This window comes from Macrotis lagotis, chromosome 1 (assembly GCF_037893015.1).
Source record: "Macrotis lagotis isolate mMagLag1 chromosome 1, bilby.v1.9.chrom.fasta, whole genome shotgun sequence".
Classification (NCBI taxonomy): Eukaryota; Metazoa; Chordata; class Mammalia; order Peramelemorphia; family Peramelidae; genus Macrotis; species Macrotis lagotis.
This window is the reverse complement of record NC_133658.1, coordinates 799,953,329-799,976,233: the sequence shown is the minus strand read 5'-3', so window position 1 is coordinate 799,976,233 and position 22,905 is coordinate 799,953,329. Positions and strand designations below refer to the sequence as shown.

Below are 22,905 nucleotides of genomic sequence, written 5' to 3'. Positions count from 1 at the left end.
CATTGAGCTTTCTATATTAATGATACATATATATTTTTAATTACTGTTTTACATTTAATTTTATTTATTCTTGTGGATGGTTATAAAATTTATAATAATGACTTTAAAAGATAATAAATTTGGCCTTGGATATGTTGAGTTTGAGGTACCTGTGAAACATGCAGGTGAAAATTTTCTGTAAATTATTGAAGATATGTGACTAGAGCTGAGAAGAGGGATCAGGGCTGGAGATAGAAGTAGTCTTAGAGCTAAGCACAAGGTCCTAAAATTAATACATGTTTATGGAATTGAAAAGTTAAGGGGAGATGGAATTTAGCTCAATAAAAAGAGGAACTTCTTAACAATTAACTCTTCCAAAACAGAATGGACTGCTTTATGATATGGCAACCTCCTGTCCCTGGATGTCTACAAACAGAGATAGTATGATCATTTCTTGGGTAGTGATAAAACATAATTTAATTAACTAGACCTGTGATGTCTTTTCTTGTCTTCTTTTAAAATTTAATTGTTATTTTATTTTTTTAATTTCATGCAAAGATAGTTTTCAGCATTCATCTTTTTTTTCCCCTTACCTCTCCCCCTCTCCATGATACTGAGGAATCTGTGATAGGCTATATTCATATATATATATATATATATATATATATATATATATATATATATATATATGAATGCTTAACATATTGCTGAGAACTAAGTCCATCATAGCTGATTATCACACAATTTTGCTGTTAATGTGTACAGTGTTCTGTTCTGCTCATTTCACTCAGCATCAATTCATATGTCTTTTCAGACTTTTCTGAAGGGTAATGGTGCAATAAGTTTGATTGCCCTTTGGGCATAGTTCCAAATTGTGTTTCACAATGGTTAGATTGGCTCATAACTCCACCAATGTGCATTAGTGTCCCAGTTTTCTCACATCCCTTCCAACATTGATCATTTTCCTTTTTTTGTCATCTTAGCCAGTCTGATAGGTGTGCAGAATTGTTTCAATTTACATTTATCTTTTCTTTTTCCTTCTTTCCTTTTTATTTGTAGGACAGTGGGGTTTAGTTACTTGCCCAAAATCACACACAGTAAGTTTCAAATGACTGAAACTGGATTTGAATTGAGGTCTTCCCAACTCTGAGGCTGGTGCTCTATTCACTGTACCATCTAGCTGCCTACTAATTTGCATTTCTCTAATTAATAATTACCTAGAGTATTTTTTCATATGACTATGGATAGCTTTAATTTCTTCATCTGAAAACTGATTCTTCATATCTTTTAACCATTTATCAATTGGGGAATGACTTTTACTCTTTATATGTTTTAGATATGAGTCTTTTTCAGAAAGACTAGCTGTGAAAATTTTCCCAGCTTACTATATTCCCTCTAATATTGGTTGCATTGATTTTATTTGTGCAAAATCTTTTTAATTTACTATAATCAAAATTATCTATTTTGCTTCTTTTTTTCTAGGTTTTTGCTAGGCAATGGGGTTAAGTGGCTTGCCCAAGGCCACACAGCTAGGTAAATATTAAGTGTCTGAGGCCAGATTTGAACTCAGGTATTCCTGACTCCAGGGCTGGTGCTCTACCACTGTGCCACCTAGCTGCCCCTATTTTGCTTTTTATAATATGCTCTATCTCTTCTTTGGTCATAAACTCCTCCCCTTTCCATAGTTCAAACAGTTGAACTACTCCTTATTCTCTTAATTGGTTTATGGTATCACCCTTTATGTCTAAATCATATCTTGGTATAAAGTATGAGATATTGGTCTATACATTCCAGTTTTCCCAGCAGTTTTTGTCAAATAGTGAGTTCTTAACCTAGAAACTGGAGTCTTTGGGTTTATCAAACAGTAGATTAGTGAAGTCATTTACTACTATTTCTTTTCCATTGATCCATCACTCTGTTTCTTAGCCATTACTAAACAGTTTTGATCATCAATATGTTATAGTATAATTTGACTAGTCTACCTTGCTTTGCATTTTTTCAATTAATTCCCTCTATATTCTTGTATGGAAATGTGTTTTGTAATTGTGTTCATATAGTTTCTGGATTTGTCTTGGCAGGTAGACTCTCAAGTATTTTATAACCTGTAATGTCTCTTCCAATTCTGAGATTTTTGTGCCTTGTACCTATTGACTAGATATCTGTGCCAGTTGTATTCAACAAATATTGAATGAATGAATAAATGAACAGTCTTTAGGTCCAAATAAATTCCTTCTGGATGGCTATTGGCCTTCTATTTTTAGTCATGCTAATAACTAGATGTAGAGAGGTCTTCAATTAATATGGAAAGCTATGGGAAAGGCATCAGGATAAAGTGGAAAAGACTTAATCTACCTGATATTAGATTAGCATTTAGTTCCAGTACTTTTCTGATTGGGTGTAATATTGGGCAAACTCCTTTTCTTAACTGGTCTCAATTTCCTCCTTTTTAAACCACTTTTTTTGTTTTGGTTCTCTTCCTATCTGCCTGACTGTTCCTCTTTCACTCTATCATCATCCATCTACCACCTAATAAATTGGCAGTCTCCCAAGACTCTATACTTCACACCTTTTTGTCTCTCTGTGCTCTTTCATCAGCTCCTAAAATGTATCCAATCTTAAACTCTCCCTATTTTAAGGTTCTTAACTTAGGTCTGTGAACTTGTGTATATATTTTAAGATTTTGGTAACTATGTTTTGGTATAACTAGTTTCTTTTTAATCTTACTTATTTTATTTTACATGTTTAAAGACATTCTGAGAAGGGATTTTACCAGACTGCCAGAGGCGTCCATAACACATTAAAAATGTTCTAATCCAGGAAAAATGAACATTATTAAGTGTCTACTTGATATTAAATGGGCAAATAAATATAATGGGAAGATAAATATAAAACAAAAAATTGTTCAGAAAGCTTACATGGGGAAGGGATGGTGAGAATATAATATTTAGCAAATAAGTATATAAATGATTATTTGAGGAGGGAGAGAGAGCAAAGAACTAAGGGAACCAGGACCTGAACCTTGAAAGAAGTTAGGGATTCTAAGAGGTAGTGGTAAAAATAAAGTACATACCAGGTGTAACAGACAATTCATCCAAAACACAGAAGCCAGAGATGGCTTCTGAGTTCAGAGTTGGGCAGTTTGGCTGAAATGTAAAGTCCATGAAGAAATATAGAAGTCTAGTAGGTGGCTAAAGTCAGATTGTGGTCTTTATGTGTCATACTGAGATCATCATTTATCTTAGAAATAAAAGCCCTTTGGTAGTCAGTCTGGTGAAAAGCTGCTGCTCCCTTCTCAGAGTAATGCTTTAAAAAGCATAAAATAAAATATGTAGGATGAAGAGGAAATCAATTATAATTGACGTACAATTATCAAAGTATTACAAAAACAAATTCACTAACCCTTTAGACTCTGTCCATGAACCTCTTGGGGGATCCATGGACCCCCAGTTAAGAACCTTTGTTCTAAAAGCAATGATGATTCTTCCATAAAAGAGTGACATGGTATTATTTTTGGTTAAAGAGATTATTTTAGCACCTGTGTTAAGAATGAATTAGGGTGGGGAGGAGGAAGACCACAAGCTATGAGCCCAGTTAGAAGTCTCCCACAAGTGTAAGGAAGTGAGAAGTTATGGAACGCTCAAATTTTCAGAGGAAGACAGAGATGTGAGAGATAAGGAAGCAGAATCAACAAATCTTCACAATTGATTATATGGAAGGAGTACGGTGAAGGAGAAAAAGAGTCAAAGATAATGCTGAGAATTTAAACTGGGTGACTGAAAAGATAGTAGTACTCTAAATAGAAATAGGGCAACTAAGTGGTACATTAGATAGAGCACCAGGTCGGGAGTCAGAAAGATTTAGCTTCTTGAGTTCAAATCTAGCCTCAGACTCTTACATGCTATATGTCCTGGAGCAGGTCAGTTAACTCTGTTTGCCCTCATTCCCCCATCTATAAAATGAGCTGGAAAAGAAAATGGCAAACCAATCCAGTGGCTTTGCCAAGAGAACCAAAAAGTCAGACATATCTCAATAACTGAACAACAGCATCAAAAATAGAAATAGTAACATTTGGAGAAAAGGGTGCATTTAGGGGGTAACTGCAGTCCTACAGCACCAACTATCTGCTACTAATAAATTTCCCATTAGCATCATATACTCAAGGTGTCCAAGTTAGAACTCAAGATAATTTTCCCCATCTCCCACCCCAATCCTCTTTCAGATGACCTTCAATCAATTGAAGACTCCACTATCTTTCCATTCTCTAGTTTTATCTTTCAAGAGGTCTCCTTGGGGCGGCTAGGTGGCATAGTAGATAAAGCACTGGCCTTGGAGTCAGGAGTACCTGGGTTCAAATCTGGTCTCAGACACTTAATAATTACCTAGCTGTGTGGCCTCGGGCAAGCCTCTTAACCCCGTTTGCCTTGCAAAAAAAACCTAAAAAAAAAAGAGGTCTCCTTGATTCTTCTCTTTTCCTTATCCCCCACATTCCATCAGTTATCAGTCATCCTTTTATGTTATTCCTCCCATTGGTACCCTTCTCTCACTTCTCTAACTTAGCTTATCACCTATTGCATTGAAAATTGCAATAGCAGGGGCAGCCAGGGGTTGCAGTGGATAGAGTACCAGCCCTGGAGTCAGGAGGACCTGGGTTCAAATCCAACCTCATACACTTGATAATTACCTGGCTGTGTGACCTTGGGCAAGTTACTTAACCCCATTACCTTGTAAAAACCAAAAAATAGAGAATTTAGTAGCTTACTTAAGGTAATCTAATGCCTCTAGTCTCTCACCTCTCAAATTCAGATTCCTGAGACAGAGGTCAAAGACTTTCAGTAATCTCCTGCTATGTCTGGGCAAAAAGATAAGCTCCTCACCCTAACTTTTTAAGCCCCTCTGCAAACTTTTCCATATTTATATCATACTACTTTCCTCCACACATTCTGTGTCACAGACATAGCAACCTGCAGATTGTTCCCCAAATTGGCACTTAGCTGTGTACAAATTCTACCCCTCCAGGAGAATGGAAACTCCATGAGGGCAGGGAATATTTCGTTTTTGCCTCAGTGCTTGCTGAATTAAATTGAACTGCATTGAAAAGACTTGACTACATGACCTCTAAGTACCTTCCAGTTTTAATATTCCATATTCTGTGTTTTTCTATCTCTATCTGGGAGGTTTGGGCAGTTTTTATTTTGCAAAACTCCAAATGATTGCTCTGTATACTGCAACTGGCTAAATGACATTGCTTAAGTACAATTGGCATTTTGGAAAGGGCCTCCAGTGAATAAAGTGAATAAAAAAAACTCTCTTGTTCTGAATGGTAATGAAAAGAACTAACTGTTGTTTATTTTTTCCAGCTGAAGTACCACAATGTAAAGAGACCTACAGATTTGTGTAATGTGAATATCAGTGGCCAAAAGATTGCAAAAGTAAGTAAAACTATTTCTTACAGCCTCTGCCAACATTACACTCTGATCCTAAGAAAAATCTCTTTCATTTGGCTAGTCCTTTTTGTGGTGCCACAGAATAAGTTGTGGGCTGAGATTTTGGAGGTCTGAACTCTATTTTTGGGTCTACTGCTTATTGTTTGGTGGGCACATCAGATAACTGTCCTGGTCTTCAGTTTCCTCTGGTGCAAAATGTTGCTGTTGAATTGTCATTTTTCAGTTATATCCAACTCTTCTATTTGGGTTTTCTTTGCACTCTTTGGAGTAGTTTGCCATTTCCTCTTCCAGCTTATTTTGTAGATGAGGAAAGTGAGGCAAAACAGAGTGAAGTGACTTACCCAGGATCACACAGCTAATAAATGTCTAAGGCTAGATTTGAACCCATGAAGATGAGTCTTCCTTACTCCAGAACTGGCATTCTATCCACTGGTTATCTACTCATCTCTTCTATGAAATAAAGGTGATGATTGTCTTCTCCCTGGGATACCTACTGTGAGGATCCAGTGATACAATGTAATATAATATAATATAATAATATAATATAATATTTATTTCACAGAATAAAAGAATTTTATTTAGAGGAAACTATCTTGCCTAACCTATAACCTAAAGGAATCCCAATTAATAATAAGAATAGTAATAATAATAATAATAATAATAATAACAGGAATAATAGTGGCAGTTTTAGTAATAATAATAATGTCACTAAAGTCTCCAGCCCTGTCATGAAGACCTCCACACATGAAGGGGTCCACTATTCCACAAAGTGGTCCATTCTACTCTTATACAGTTCTTATTGTTAAGAAGTTTTTCCTGACTACAAAACTAATTTGCCTTTTTTTTATAACTTTTTAACCTGCTGCTCCTGGTTCTGGCATCTGGGGCCCAACTAAACAAGTGTAATCCCCCCTTCCATAAAACAGATCTTCAAACACTAAAGGCAGCTCTGGTGTTCACCCTAGCCTTCTCTCCCCTTGACTAATCCTCATGTGACATGGACCCTTCCCCATCTATCCTGGTAGCACTGCTCCAGAGGTCCGTGAGTTTGTCAATGTCTTTAAACTGAACTGCTCAGAACTGATCCCTACCCAGAGTAAGCTGCAATTGGCCATTGTTATCTTCTGGTTCCTGGAAGGTGACCCTCCCTTAATGGAGCTCAAGATGGCATTAACTTTTTGGGTTGCCCTGTCCCACCATATTGTTGGCTCACATGGAGTTTGTGGTCCACTGCAACCCCCAAATTTTTTACAAACTGATAACCATCCTGCCCTATCTTGTACTTATGAAGTTGATCCTTCTTTGATTCAGCCTAGTGCTCTTGCCTATCAAAACCTTTTTTGGCTACTAGCTCTGTCATCATTGTATTAGCTGTCCCTCCCAGCTTAGGGTCGCCTACAAATCTGATAAAGCATTCTGCTCCTGCCTCAGTCCAAGTCATAGCACAGGACCAAGCACAAATTCTTAGTACCATGTAGCACATTATAAATTGCAATCTACAAAATTTTATAAACTATGAAGGGATTCAGATAGTGTAGATGAGAAGAGAACAACAGAGTACAGTTGGATTTCCCAAGAAATATAATAAAGAAAGAAGAAAGATATAAGATGCTAGCCAGTTGGCTTTATCATATCAAATGGTTTATTTTTTTTTAAAGATGGGGAAGACAGGAACATATTTGTAGGCAGCAGAGAAGAGGCTAGTAGGTAGGAAAAGACTGAAGATTTAAAAGAAGGTAGGAATGAGAGAGGGAATAATCTGGCAAAGATGGGATGAGATGATTTGGGATTGAAGGAGCATGTGGATGGGTTTGTTTAGCCAAGGAGAAGAAGGGGGCCATTGGTTCAGAGTCACACAGGTAATAAATGGCAAAGTTAAGATTTAAATTCAGCAGTCCAGAATTCTTAATTTTCTATCTTCTACAATTCAGCCAGTGTCATCTCCCCTCCTGTCTTTTTTCAGACTTTCCAAATTTTACACTGAGTGCAATGACCTCTATAGATATGAATAGGAGAGTAATTAGATTCGTAGTAGACTATACCAAAGTTCTATTATACTTTTTAAAAACATATTTCCATATTAGTCATGTTGTGAAATAAGAATTGGAACTAAAGAGGGGGAAAACCACGAAAAAGAATAGAAAAGAAAACATAAAAGAAGTCTTTAAAAGTGAACATAGTATGCTTTGTTCTGCATTCAAACTCCCTAGTTCTTTCTCTGGATGTGAAGGGCATTTTCTATCACAGATCTCTCAGAATTGTTTTTTTTTAAGGTTGTTTTTTTTGCAAGGCAAATGGGTTTAAGTGGCTTGACCAAGGTCACACAGCTAGGTAATTATTAAGTGTCTAAGGCTGAATTTGAACTCAGGTACTCCTGACTCCAGGGCCAGTCTATCCACTGCACCACCTAGTCTCTCCTCAGAATTGTTCTTGATCCCTGAAGTGCTGAGAGGAGCTGAGTCCATCATAGCTAATCATCTCACAATAATTCTGCTATACTTAATAAGTCATAACTTTCCACAGAATATTGCCCTAAAGCCCACTGAGTTTTCCTGATATGGTAATAATAATGTGTTTTGCTTTGTTTTGTCTCATCTTCCTGTCCCTCCAGGCTAAGGAAAAGGACTTCAGGCACTTTGACTCTGTCGCTTATATCAATGCATCAGAAAACTTGTTACCTCTGGGTAAGCAGTCCCCTGGCAGAAATGCTCCTGTCCCACACAAGCTCTCATTTGTTCTGATTCAGTTGTTGCTCACTGATGGGCTTTCCTCCCCCAGCTCTCTAAGCCTAACTTCTCTCCTGAGCTTCAGTCTCACATCACTGTGGAACTCAAGGAGAGGTTCCTGTATCCACATGCTTGTCTGCCCACCCACACTATTGCCTGTTGACACCTTGCCCTTTCTTCAAAGCCCACCTCAGGTGCTACCTTCACTGTGAGGCTTTCCCTCCTCAACCCAATCAGGAATGACCTTCTTCCTCTCTTCCACATGGTTTGCAATCTCTCTAACTTACTTATTGAGTTATTGTATAATGCAGGTATAGAGGTGTGTCCCTGCACTGAAATCCTCCTCAGATGCCCCATCATGGTTTAGAGGTTACCCCAAATTCTTGAAGTCTGTGTCAAAGACACAAGTTTCTGGAAGGCTTCAGTTATGGGCCTTGCAATGAAATGTCTGTCATTTGAGGACCAGCCTGGCTAAGTGCAAAGAGGTTCTTGACCAGAAAAGGGATCACCAGGTGATGAATTTTTCTCAGCTCCACAACTCACGAGGTTGTTATTGGAATCATGAGAAATAAGTTCATCTGCCAATTTAAATTAGTTTCTCTTTGGTATATTGAAATCAGTATATATGTGGCCTTCTTTGACTCTGTTTGGAGTTCTGTGAGGGAATGGACTGTATCTTCATCTGATCCAGTGCCTACCTAACACAGGGCTCTACAAGAAGGTGCTTAATAAAGTTTTATTGAATTAAATCTAATTAACAACTAATGAATGTAAGAGATTGTGCCAGGAACTGTCTTAGATACAAATACATATATAATAAAGATCCTGTCCTGAAGGAGATCATAATCTGCTTGAGGAGAAAAGACCATAAACTTAATGACTATATATGCATATGACTCAATCTCTCTGACCTTCAGTTTCCTTGACTATAAAATAGTACCTCACAGGTCTGTTGTGAGAATGAAATGAGATCATGAGTATAAGGTACTTTGTAATTCTGTGAAAGTCAATACAAATATAAATAATAGCTTGAGATACTAATAAAGATAACATAAGACAGTACAAAAGAATGGTTCAATCGATGATAAGAGATGGCAAATGTTAGAGAAGTAGATAGAGAGGGAAGAAGGGGTAAATGTGTACTGGAGTGGTTTAGGGAGGTTTATGGAAGAAAGTTGACTTAACTGGTTTTGAAGATTACAGAGATTTGTAAAAATAGGAAAGAGAAAAATATATTCCAAAAGAGGAAAGTGAAATATACACAGAATCAAAGGGAAAGGAAAACACCTATATAAGAAAACCTTAGAATGTAGAATGTGAGAACTAAATGAAATCATACAACGAAGACTTTAGGAGCTGAGAGGGACCTTAGGAAACAGAATTTCAGACCTGAAGGGATCTTGGAACAGAAAATGTCAGAACTGTCAAGAGCCTTAGAATATAGAATGTCAGAACTGAGAGGGTTCTTGAAAATAGAATGTCTGAGCAGGGAGGGAACTTAAAACACAGAATGTTAGAGCTGGAAGGGACCCTAGAATACAGAATGGCAGAGCAGAAAAGATCTTTGGAATACAGAATGTTAGAAGTAACCTTAGAACATAAGAATATTAGCATTGGAAGATACCTTGGAATACAGAATGTTAAAACTGGAAAGAGGAACACAAAATTTCAGAGCTATTAAGAAGGGAGGATCCAAATGTTACTGATGATTAAGATTATATTTTCCAAATTCTGATTGAGAAAGTAAATTGGAGGTCATATAGAATCAAGATAGAGATCACCAAGATCCAAAATCAAAGCATATATTAGGAGTTTATAACAATTAGAAAATGAAACAGTCAACCCAGAAAAACAGTGGGGAAGAGGGGTCACTAAAATAATGACTTCACAGGAAGATTCACTACTGTAGTGTTTTAACCATGCTAAATAGCATAAACAAGCACAGATCCTTGGAGCACCCAATAGACATCTCCAGAAAAATTGTAACATTTTTATCCATAACTTGATTAAATCCCAAGTTGACCCTCATATGGAATGGATGCATGCTCTTCAAATTTGCAGTTGACACAGAACTGGGAATGATAAAACTGAATGTTGAATTCAGAATATGAAATGTCATTGACTAGATAGATTATTGAACCAATCTAATAAGAAATTATGAAAATATATATTAGGAATAAACATAAAGATGTATACTTCAATTCTAAACAATTTTACAAGTTAAAGATGGGGAGAAATGGCTAGGTAGAAGAGCATCTAGAAAAGATAGGAAGGTATGTGAATGGAATATGAATTATAAGGAATATGAATGGTAGACATATGACATATGATATATGGTAATAGGATCTTGTGCTAAATTAACAGAGACAGTGTAAATTATAGAGGAATTGATTGTCCCATTATACTTTGCATTGTTTGGATGCCCTATGGAATTAGTATATTTAGTACCAGATATGATATTTTAGGGAGGACATAGATATTCCAGAGAACATGGAAAAATGGGAAGCCAGAATGGTTTTTCAAAAATTAAAAAAAAAATGACCTCAAGATCATTCCATGCAAGGATCAAGTAAAGGGAAATGTTTACCTTGGAAAAAAGAAAGGGTCAGGAGACCCTACAACAGGGCTTTGAATATTCAAAAAGTTTGTGATAGGGAAGAGAGGCTTGATGTGTTCTGCTTGGCTCCAGAGGACAGAAGTCAAGATCAGAGTAGACAAAGATGAGAGTAGCGGTGATTTTGACTACCTGCCCAGGGAATTGAGGCAGCTATTTGTCAACCCAGTGGTATTAGAGATGTCTTCAGATAGCCAAGAGATATCAGAGAACTTATCAAAAGAGATAGCTATGCCCCAGTTCATATGGGGTACAAATTGTATTTCCAGAAGGAATTTGGAAAGGATTGCCAAAAATCATGAAGTCTTGGACAAGAAACTGAAGATTTTAGGGGCGCAAGTTGCTTTTTAATTGTTGCCATCCTCTGAAGTCAAAAGGTGAACAGCTGGTTAAGAGGACAATTTCTGAGAATAGGATTTGGGTTTCTGAAACATGGCTTAAAACAGAGGAATGCAGATTCATAGGGAGGGTAGAATATGCCTACAAAAGTAGGTAAGAATGTGTTTGCCTTCTGTCTTTCAAATCTGATCAAAGGCATCTCATATTAAAGAGGATGGTGGACGAAAGACTATATGTGTGTGTGTGTATATATATATATATATATATATATATATGTACATACGTACATATATATATATATATATATATATATATATATATATATATATATATGTGAGTGTGTATATATATCCACCAAGTTAGGTAACATGGGAAGAAGTTACAGTGAAGGAAAAGTAGTTGTTGATACATATATACATATGATACTCATAAGAAATAAAGTCTAAGAAAACAGTCAGTAGTAAAACCCATGACCTCAAAACTTTCTAATCAAAAGCCTAGATTTTCAGTAACAAGAGATGAACAAAGGCCCTAACATGAAGAGATAAATTTGACATCATTTATATCATTGAGATTGGTAGAATGAAACCCATACCTGGAATGGGTCTCATAAGTACGTATTTTAAGATTTGGATGAGTGTAAGTGGTGATGTGGCGAGGTTAGCATTATAAAGAGGAAGTCCAGAACTAAAGTGGGGGAAAGCATGGTTGAGATAATTCTGTGTAAAGATCTTTGGGGAATAGAATATCAGTAGAAGAAACAGATGTTTTTATCATGGGAATATGCTACAGACAACCCGGACAGAAAGAGGAAATGAATGAGTTCAGGAAAAAAAGACACAAGTGTAACACAGAAGCATGATCTAGGGATTTCAATAGTCCACAGACGCCTACTGATTTCTCTCTTCCCCCTCTGTCCCCCCCCATCTAAATCAAGGAGTTAATAAGTTCTAATTTTAATAATTTCATCATTTAAAAGTTAAAGGGGAAGCGGCTAGGTGGTGCAGTGGATAGAGCACTGGCCCTGCAGTCAGGAGTACCTGAGTTCAAATCCGGCCTCAGATACTTATTACCTAGCTGTGTGGCCTTGGGCAAGCCACTTAACCCCATTGCCTTGCAAAAAAACCTAAAAATAAAAATAAATAAAAATTAAAAGTTAAAGGAACCATCAACTCTAGAAATAATTATCACCAGTAGAAAAGAATTGGTTGCAGGAGTAGAAGTGACTATTTTGCCTTAGAATCTGTAATTTTGAGTGGTGGAGCAAAGATAGCAACAGGAAAGGACCTTATCTTAGTTGCTATGGAGCAAAACTTATGAACTAAGGACTCTAAATACATTTTCAAGGGACAGAACCCACAGAGGGATCCAGTGAGGCAATTTTCCAATCCAAGGTAACCTGGAAAAGAGCAGAAAGGCTTGGCTCCACCGGGTCAGAGGGGTAGCCCACCAGAGGGGTGGCCCACCAGAGCGAAGGAACTTCAGCCTCCCAGAGACAGCCCCAGGGTGCTGGGAGTAGCAGCTCACAGCAGTGGGAGCAGTTTCCTGACCATACCCAGGGAGCACCAGGAACAACTTAGGGGAACAGCGGGGGGCCTCTGCCAGAGTGAGCACGTGAAGCCCAGCCCTCAGGGCACACAGCGAGCAGCAGTGGCAAGGGCAGCCCCAATCCAGGAACCAGAAGCAGACAGAGATGGTAAGCAAGAGCCCACAAGGCATGAGTACACTGAGCCTAGGAAGGGAATGGAGAGAGACTGCCGAGCTCTGTCCTCTGTCCCTGGAAAAGGACTCTGGGGTTCTGACCACATTCAGATCCTGATCACAGTCTAGGCCCCGCCCCAGAGAAGAGCAGGGCCCCTCCCACCTCAGCCCGGTGGCAGAAGGGAGTGCTTATGATCACTCACAGACCAGGAGGGAGGACAGAGCCTCACACACTGAGATCCTTGTTGGGGTGTCCCAAAAGCTCAGGAAGCACCCCCCAAAACAGGCTCAGGCTAGGAAAATGAGTAAGCAGAGAAAAAAGAGAAAAAAGAGAAACACCATTGAGAAATACTTTTCCTGTGATCCCAAAAAGGATCAAAACACTCAATCTGAAGATGAGGAGGTACAAGCTCCTGAATCTAAAGACTCCAAGAAAAACAGAAATTGGGCTCAGGCCATGACAGAGATAGAAGAAAAATTGGGAAAAGAAATGAGAGAGATGCAGGAAAAACATGAAAATGAAGTCAGCAGCTTAGTCAAGGAGAGCCAAAAAAATGCTGAAGAAAATAACATGTTAAAAACCAGCATAGGCAAAATGGATAAAACAGTGCAAAAAGTTATTGAGGAGAAGAATGCTTTAAAAAAGCAGAATTGGCCAGATGGAAAAAGAGATAAGAAAGCTCTCTGAGGAAAACAAATCCTTCAGACAAAGAATAGAACTCAGGGAGATTGCTGATTTTACAAGAAATCAGGACTCAATACTTCAAAACCAAAAGAATGAAAAATTAGAAGAAAATGTGAAACATCTCATTGAAAAAACAACTAATATGGAAAACAGATTTAGGAAAGATAATTTAAAAATTATTGGAATACCTGAAAGTCATGATCAGGAAAATAGCCTTGAGATCATTTTCAAAGAATTACTACAGGAAAATTGCCCTGATATTGTAGAAGCAGAGGGCAAAATAGAAATGGAAAGAATCCACCGATCCCCCCAAGAAAGAGATCCCAAAAAACCAACCCCTAGGAATATTATAGCCAAGTCCCAGAACTCCCAAGTCAAAGAGAAAATATAAAGCAGCCAGAAGGACACAATTCAAATACCATAGAGCTGCAGTCAGGATCACACAGGACTTAGCAGCAACTACATTAAAAGCTCGTAGGGATTGGAATATAATATACTAGAAGGCAAAAGAGCTTAGAATGCAACTGAGAATCAACTACCCAGCAAAACTGAATGTCCTCTTCCAAGGAAAAAGATGGACTTTCAATGAACCAGGGGAATTTCAAATGTTCCTGTTGGAATGGCCAGAGCTGAACAGAAGGTTTGATCTTCAAATACAGGACTCAGGTGAAGCACAAAGAGTGGAGGAGAAGGGGAAAATATGAGGGACTTAATGATGATGAACTGCATGTATTCCTGTATAGAAAAATTACACTGATAATACCAATATGAAACTTCTCATTTAATAAAGCAGGTAGAAGGAGCTTTTATAGATGAAGCATGGGAGAAAGCTGAATTTGAAGATAAAATATAGTATAAAAATGGAGTCAATAGAAAAAAGGGAAATGTAATGGGAGAAAGAAAAAGGAGAGGGGGGGGAATAGGCCAAGATATTTCATATAATAAGATTTTTCTTTATTACAATGAGCTATTGCAATGATGTGGAAGGGGGGAAGGCAAGGGGGAATGAGGGAATCTTAGCTCTCATCAGAGATGGCTAGGAGAGGAAACAGCATATATACTCAATGGGGTATAGACATCTGACATCTGGAGTAAGAAGGGAGGGGGGACACGGGGAAGGGGTGGGGATGTGAGTGATGGAAGAGAGGATGGACCATGGGAGGGGGGAGAGTGGTCAGATATAATGCATTTTCTTTTTTACTTTTTGCAAGGGGCTGGGATTGGATGGCCTGTCTGGGACCATAGGGCCAGGTGGATGCTGGGCCTTAGGGGTGGTATGTGGGCTCGTGGCCTCTTGGCTCCAGGGCCAGGGATCTCTCTGCTTCACCACTCAGCTACTCTACAGCAGAGTCAGTGAAAGGAGAGAGAAAATATAGTACATGGTAGTGGAGAAATAAGAAAGGAGGGAGTTGCGATCAGCAATGGCAATGGTGGAAAAATATGGAAGTAACTTTTGTGATGGACTTATCATAAAGAATGTGATCCACCTGTGACAGAGTTGGTGGTGTTGGAACACAGACTTAAGCACATTTTTTATTATTATTATTATTTTTGGGGGGTGCAGGGCAAATGGGGCTGGGTGGCCTGCCTGGGGCCACATAGAAGGGTGATTATTGGGTGTCTGAGGCCGGATTTGGACCCGGGTGCTCCTGGCTCAAGGGCCAGTGCTCTCTCTGCCACCCAGCCACCCCTACTATTATTACTATTTTCTTTTTCCTTTTTTTTTTTTTTTTGGTTTATGCAGGGCAGTGGAGTTGGGATGGCTGCATGTCACACAGCTGGGTGATTGTTGGGTGTACGGAGATGGATATGGGCTTGGGTACTCCTGGCTCTAGGGCTGGTGCTCCATCCACTGCACCACCTGGCTATACCTACAATTATTACTATTTTTTTATTTTAATTTTAATTTTTTTCTCTCCCCTTTACTTTATAGCTCAAGTGAGTCTATATTTTTTGGGGGGGGGCTATTTTGTTTACTCTTAAAGAAGAATATTTTATTAATGTATAAAAAACATTGTACAAAATGAGAATAAATATTAAATAAAAAAGAAAACAAAAAAGAATTGAATATCCTCTATTCAGAACATGGTTAGAAAAACAGAAGAGGCCTATGTGAATACACAGAGAGCTTGCCAATTAATTTAGATAATTAATATATAAATAGAGAAGATGGAAGAAATGACAGATAACAAGCAGATGAATATGAAAGCATCCCTATCCTGTTAGTATAACAACAGGACTGCTAAGACTCAAAACTGAATAGAGAATGGCAAGGGAAATGAAGGATGACAATCTACATTTTTTAAGAACCTACAAAAGAGAAGAAATGGGACCACTTCTTGAAGTGAATGGAAGAATGTTAACTTGTGATAGAAGAGTTATTCAGTTCTACTCTTATCTTTGTTTCTCTACCAAGAAGAATGATCTTTGGACTGGACAATGTTTAAATATGGAGGTAACAAGAGAGATTTTAGCTGTTCTTGATAAATTCAAGTTACCTGCGCCAAATGAACCACATGTCCTTGAATACTGAAAGAATTGTTTGTTTGTTTGTTGGAAGTGATTGCTGAACCAGTTAGTGATATTGGAAAGATCTTAGAGAATAGAAGTTCAACATTATTAGAGCAAGACAGATGTTGTTCTGATGTGGGAAAAAGAAAAAAAAGGACTAAGATTGAAATCAGCAAATGTCCAGGGAATTTGACTCTTGATTTCTGGGAAAATTATGCTTGGTAAATATTTAGAAAAGGAAGCCTCAATCACAAAGAGCCAACTTTTTTTAGCAAGCGAAAGCAATGCCAAACTAATTTTATTTCCTTTTTTGACAGCATTACCAAACTGGTAGATTAGAAGAATGTTGTAAATTTAATTTGCTCATTTATTTACTGAAGGACTGAAGTCTCTCATGCTATTTTTATGGAAGAAATTGAGAGATAAATGTTTGGCAATAGTACAATTAGATGGATTTAAGAACTGATTGAACGATCAGTCTCAAAGATTAGTCATCAATGGTTTGATTTCATTTTAAAATACGGTTTCCTGGGAAATGTCTTGGGGGAATCTATAATTAGTTAACATTCTTACCCCTAGCTTAGTTAAAGGGATAGACAGAAAATTGATCAACTATGCAAGTCACAAAGCTTGGAAAGATAGTTAAGACACTGGATAATAGATAAGAAAATTATGCTGACTCCTAATATGACATTTAATTGGGATGAATTTAAGACATACATAAGTTCAAGAAACATATTTCCCAAATACAAGATAAATGCCATAATTGTACAATGATGAAAAGATGTTTTTCTGGTAAGGGGTTTTAATGGATTAGGCTTTGACTCCAGGATCAAAGGGCAGAGGTTGCAAATTTAGTTTTAATGGAAGGCAAAAACTTTGTAATTAAAGCTATGGAAAAGTGAGAGAGTGGCTTCCCTCTTGTAGAAGTCTTTAAGCCAAGGATAAATCATCATTTCTTTTTTTTTTACTATGTTGTAGTAGGAAGGAATTCTCATTCAGGTATGAGTTGGACTAACTATCCACTGAAATCTCAACTGTGAAAAAAAGGTGATTCATGCAAAGTTATTATTCTGCAATGCCTGGAACCACTGAGCACTCAGCCCCTCACCCTCCTCCATTCATACTCTCCATCCACACACACACACACACACACACACACACACACCATGATGACATCTCTTCTGTTAAATAATTTTGATTTTGGGGATGAACCACCACCAGAAACAAGTACAGATAGAATGAGTGGACCTGGGTTTAAACACTGTATTGGACACCTGCTCACCCTATGCTGTCTTTGGCAAGTCACTTCCCTTTCCTAGGCTTACTTTCCCCATCTGTGAAGTGAGGGTGTTGAATTGATTGATAGTGTGACACATGACTATGTACAGAAGTAGACACAAGTCTCACACTCTGGGCATGGAAGCATGTTGAGCCTCAACTAGCTTTCCCCTTACTCTAATCCTAGGCCCTCTTGCTCACCATTGTCTATAGACTGGTTTAATCCAATTTTGGACCACCAGCCCATTCCTAATACTCTGGAAGAAGTGCCAAAGCAATGAGCCACCACTAGCTTAAGCTGTTAAAGGGCACCCGAAGCATCCCTATCTGTTCCACCCTTCAGCCTTGCAGCCCTTCTCTCCCTTCCCAGTCCTAACAGTTACTGAGAAAAAAGGAAAACAAAACAACCAGTAAAAGAACTGATAAGCTTTTCAGAGATATTTTCCTTGTCATGAAGTGGTCTGGAGGTCAGTTCAATTCAACTTAATTCCACAACTCTTTATCAAGCACTTGCTCTGACCAAGGCTGAGAGGTGACCCTGGAATCAGGAAAACCTGAGTTCAAGTCCTGGCCATCCAGGGAGCACTCGCACAAATTCCGAGATGAGGGGTCTCCATAGGGATGAAGTAACACATTGGCCTCCAGAATAAGCAAGGCCCTGTATTTAAGAACAACAGTAACAGCTAGAATTCATTTAGAGTGTATGGTTTACCATACACTGTGCTGAGCCCTATATGATTATTATCTGATTTGATCCTCACAACAAACCTAGGAGGTGGGTGGTATTGTTATCCATTTTACAGATAAGGAAACTAAGGCAAACAGAGGTTAACTGACTTGTCCAGGATGATACAGCAAGAACAAGGAAATACAGTGTAGTGGAAAAAATCCTGGAATAGGAATGTGTAGTCCTTGTTGCTAACTTGTGTGAATCTTGCATAAGTCACTTCCCCTTCTGGACCTCAGTTTCATTATCTATAAGATGATATTGGATGAGACTTGAGTTTAGAATGGAAGGATCTACTTACAGGATCATAAAATCATTCAATCTTTGGTCAACATCATCTGCACACTCCATACTGCGCACTCTCATTTTTCCTTGGAGTCACAAATCTTGTTAGCCTCCATTTCTTTTTATGTCACTATAAAGTGAGTTTAGGTAAGCTCTCCAATCTAGGATCCTAGATAAACATTGTCTGTTCCTCATCATCACTCATCTCCCTCACTTCCCTTGTTTATGGTCCAAGGGAAGCTTCTAGTCTTGGTTCATTAACTGACTGGAATTAATGGGCAGGTCTGAGCCAAGAGAATGTTGACTTTGTTGCTGACTCAGGCACCATTTCTGCCTAATTCCTCAGGTCAACTTCATAATCACTTATGCTCCCTTGCTCTTCCCTTTCAAGGGTACTTTGTACAATTCCATTCAGGATTTCACAATATTTAAAATACTTCAGATAAGTTCAGATAAAGAAAGGGCAATTTGGGAACACCATGTGCCAGTTGTTTTTGGACTTGGGGAAGGTATATGTTTGTGTGTGTGTGTGTGTGTGTGTGTGTGTGTGTGTGTGTGCAGATAGATGGGTGTATGGCATATATAGATAAATATGTATACATACACAAATACATATGTATAAATATGTGTATATATTTGAGTTACAATTATAGCCCATTGGTAAGGAAAAATAGAATTTGATTCCCTGAGGAAAAACTATCCCTGAGTTACTCCAAGACTATTTGAAAGCAGAACATTCTATAGACATTTGGAGTCATACAAGACTCTCCTGAGAAGGACTAAAAGCAGACATAGTACAATAGAAAGAATACTAAACTAAGAATCAGGAAACTTGGATTTGAATCCCAGATGTTCCACCATTTTACTTTGGACATGTCCCAGCTTTTTCAGTCTTCAGTTTATTCATTTGTAAAATTAGAAATTTTAACCGTCACCTTATAAACTTAAAAACTTTTCCAGTGTTCTGGAGGCTTTTTTCTTGGATAAGACCCACCTGGAATAATCTCCTCGCTTGACCCTCCCAAACTATACTTTAACTTGCTCCTGCCTGCTGTAAACTAGATATCTTGCTTGGGCCTCATAGGATACAGCTTCAACACATATTATAAGGTTGGGCCTCAAGAGAGCCTTTAACACTCTAATCACCTGCTTTCTTTTTTTACATATATTAAAGATTTTAATTATTTTGAGTTTTACAATTTTCCCCTCAGTCTTACTTCCCACTCCCCACCCCCACAGGAAGCAATTTGTCAGTCTTTACTTTGTTTCCATGTTGTACATTGATCCAAATACCTACTTCTTTCAACAGTCACTGATACTCTCTGTGGATTCATTCTCCAATGGTTAATATAATCCAACCATACCATTATCTTCCCCCCTTCCATATTCCACATCCCCAGTGACTTGGAAGCCTTGAATGTCACTAAAAACCACATTCCCCTCACATTGCCAGATGTCCTGACCTATATCTTGCCACTGGACTTTGGAAGAGAGAGTGAGTCTGATGAGTTTGTACACAGTCCTGGCTCACTTAAATTCAATTCACTTACTAGTCAAGACATCACCCTCTTAATGTCATGAGTCCTCTTTGAAAATGAAGGACAAACACCCTCCTCAATTCTACCCCAAACAAATATTCCACTTCATAGCTCCCTGCCTCTTCAACTGTGCTCTCTAGAGCACAGGAATGCCTTGCCCCATAACTAACCAACTCCCTTTCATCTTAAACCTTTTCCTTTCTCTTTTCCTCTTCTATTTCTATTTGGGACCTGGTTTTCTCCTGTTAGCACTGAATTCCTGGCTACTACTTCCAGTACTGGCTGTACTTTTACCTATAATCCCCTCTCTACCAACTCACTGGTTGAGGTGACAGATCAGAATACTCCTTTCTCCCCATTTCTAATTCCAGACTCTCATTGCCAGTTTCAGTTAGTAATCACTATTCCTTTGAGGTTCATTCAATAGAAATTTATCATCCAATCATGATTCTAGTAACTGTTTTTTAACCACACTTCCCAGGACAGTGTATCAATGAATTCTGTGGTTGGTCCACAGTCTGTGTCTCCACTCCATCTCTTTTCATCATACTAAGGAACATCAACATACATATAAATACACTTTCAAATCTATAACTTCCCAGTTCCTCAATTTACTCATTTCCCTTATCTACAAAAAGAAATGTCTCTGCCCTTAATTTTACCATCACTAACTTCCATGTTGATTAACTCTGAAATTCCTTTATCTAGTCTTAATCATCATTTTATCTTTTCTTCTGCCTTACAACCTCTCATCCTGTTATTTGCCTTCATTGTGATTTCTAATTTCTTCATCTGTCAATTCTTTACCAGATACTTCTAACCTTCTGCACTATTCTTTCCTCTTTGTTATCTCAATCCTTTGGTGAATGAGGTCAGTTCTGCACTATCCTTTTACTTGAGCCTTTTGCCCCTTATTTTATTGCCATCGATAGCTTTAGAAGCAGCTTTAGGATAAATCAAAAAGGTTCAAACTAGAGAAACTAGGGGCCCAGCCAAGCCCCAACCTTGGATTATTCTCACCATCCATAGTCTTTATTCTTGCTACTGAACAGAACTGGGGAGAATTGCCAAAAAATGCTAGCTAGATCAATTATAGATTTATATTACGGAATCTCAACTGGGCCCTCACTGCAGCGAGGCAATCATTTTACACATCCCTAATTGTTTCTCTATCCCACTCAGCACAGTGATATTTCTCAACTTTTTTTTTCTCACTTCTCAACTCTCCCATTTAACACCTTCCCCTTATCCTCTTAGCTGAGGACATCAACTTATCCCTCACTAAAAAAAAAAAAACAATCTCAGGTCATGGACTAAGAGTTCCTCCCTTCCTTTACTCCTCATTATCATATCACTTAGATGTATTTCCCCACTATCTCTTCCTTCACCATCTTGATGAAGAGGTGGCCCTTCACCTTGCCAAGGCAAATAAGTGACCCATTCTGTCTCATCTTCAACAACAGATGTCACTGTCTATCATTCTCATATATTCTAATCTTCATTCTCTCTTGATCATCTTCTTTGTTCTCTCTTGCTTATAAACATGTCTCCAATGTCTTATATAAGCTCACTTGAGTTGACCAACTCCACTGGCTTCTTGTATCTTCCTAACTCTTTCAAGGCTAAGTCCTTGAGAAATCTGTCTTTATGCATTACCTTCACTTCTCTCCTTTTACTCCCTAAATTCCCTGCAATCTGACTTCTTATTAATTATTTAATTCAAAATGCTCTCTCTACAGTTATCAATGATTTCTTAATTACCAGATCCAGTGACCTCTTTTCAGTCTTCATGTTTTTGAACTTTGATATTTTGATCACCTTCTCCAGGAGGCTCTCTTTTCTTAAGGTTTTCCTGACACTGCTTTCTCCTGAATCTCTTCCTAGCCTTCTGATCATTCCTTCTCAGTCTCCCTTGCTACCTCTTCATCAAGGTCACATCATTAATCTTAGGCATTCCTCAAGACTATATTCTGGGCTTCATTTTTTCTCTTTCTGTACTGTCTCATTTCATCTTGACATCAATACCCATGGATTCAATCATCATCTCAAAATAGATGATGCTCAGGATTATTTATCCTAGTCCTGATCTCTTTGCTGAACAGTCAAATGTCACAGTGGATAGAGTACCAGTAGGCAAGATCTGAAATCATCACCAGATTGAGAAATACAACAAAGAACCATGCTTGTAAACATTATTTCTAATTTTCCAGATGGAAACTGAGACCTAGAAAGAGGGGATTTGACCAAAGTCACACACTAAGTCTGACAGAACTATGCCTAAAATCCTGGTGTCCTGACTCCCAGTTGAGGATTTTTTTAATCCAACAATATTGCCTTTTCTCAGGATAGTGCTTTGTCATAATCTACAAGATGATGTGTATTTCCAGCATATGGTCAGGAAGAAGAGCAACACATTCTAGCTCCTCCTAAATTAGCTTCCTTACCAATAGTTTCAAAAGGATTCATAAACCCCAATTAACTGAATGCTCTGCTCACAATCTGGTGATTTAAATATTCCTTTGCTATCTTCCTTACTGTTGAAAATCTTATTGTGTTCAATTCTACTTTCTTGACTTAAAAGGTAAAATCTAGTGAACTCAATTTTTTGACAATCAAAAGATTTTGCAAGGTCAACATTCTGAACATTTGCCGGAAATAGGAGAAAGTTTTGGAAAAGGAGTTGGAGGATATAAATTCTGGCCTCCCCTCTGCCTATGATTCCCATGACCTTGGATAAATAATTTTGCTTGGTTTCCTACTCTGACATTCTAAAGGATGTCTAAGCTCCTTCTTCTAGCCTTGGTAAGGCTCCTTCTAGCCTATGTTCTATGACCTTTCCCAACTCTGACATTATACAGTCCTGTGAACTATACCCCAGGTCAAACTAGGGAAGGTGTCTTTGGTTTATTTTGTTGCTTTTACTAAATTCCGACACAAACTTGTTTTCTTGTATAACACTGTAGACTCAGAGATTCTAAGAGTCTTTGATTTTAAGATTCTATAATTCCAAAATTCTGTGATATTACCAGATTCTATGAGACCAATCAACCAAAATTCCAAGATTTCTTTCTTTTT

The 22,905-nt window shown here is 38.1% G+C and overlaps 1 protein-coding gene across 4 annotated transcripts in view; it reads left to right on the top strand.

Annotated features, from left to right (window-relative positions):
• The window catches only part of XRRA1 (X-ray radiation resistance associated 1), a 127,350-nt gene that overhangs the window by 58,357 nt on the left and 46,088 nt on the right, over window positions 1-22,905 (top strand). For all 4 annotated transcript variants that reach the window (XM_074216872.1, XM_074216870.1, XM_074216871.1 and 1 more), the window contains exons 6-7: window positions 5,337-5,408; window positions 8,035-8,107. In XM_074216872.1, coding sequence (XP_074072973.1) covers window positions 5,337-5,408; window positions 8,035-8,107 — 145 coding nt within the window. The remainder of the gene's footprint in view (window positions 1-5,336; window positions 5,409-8,034; window positions 8,108-22,905) is intronic.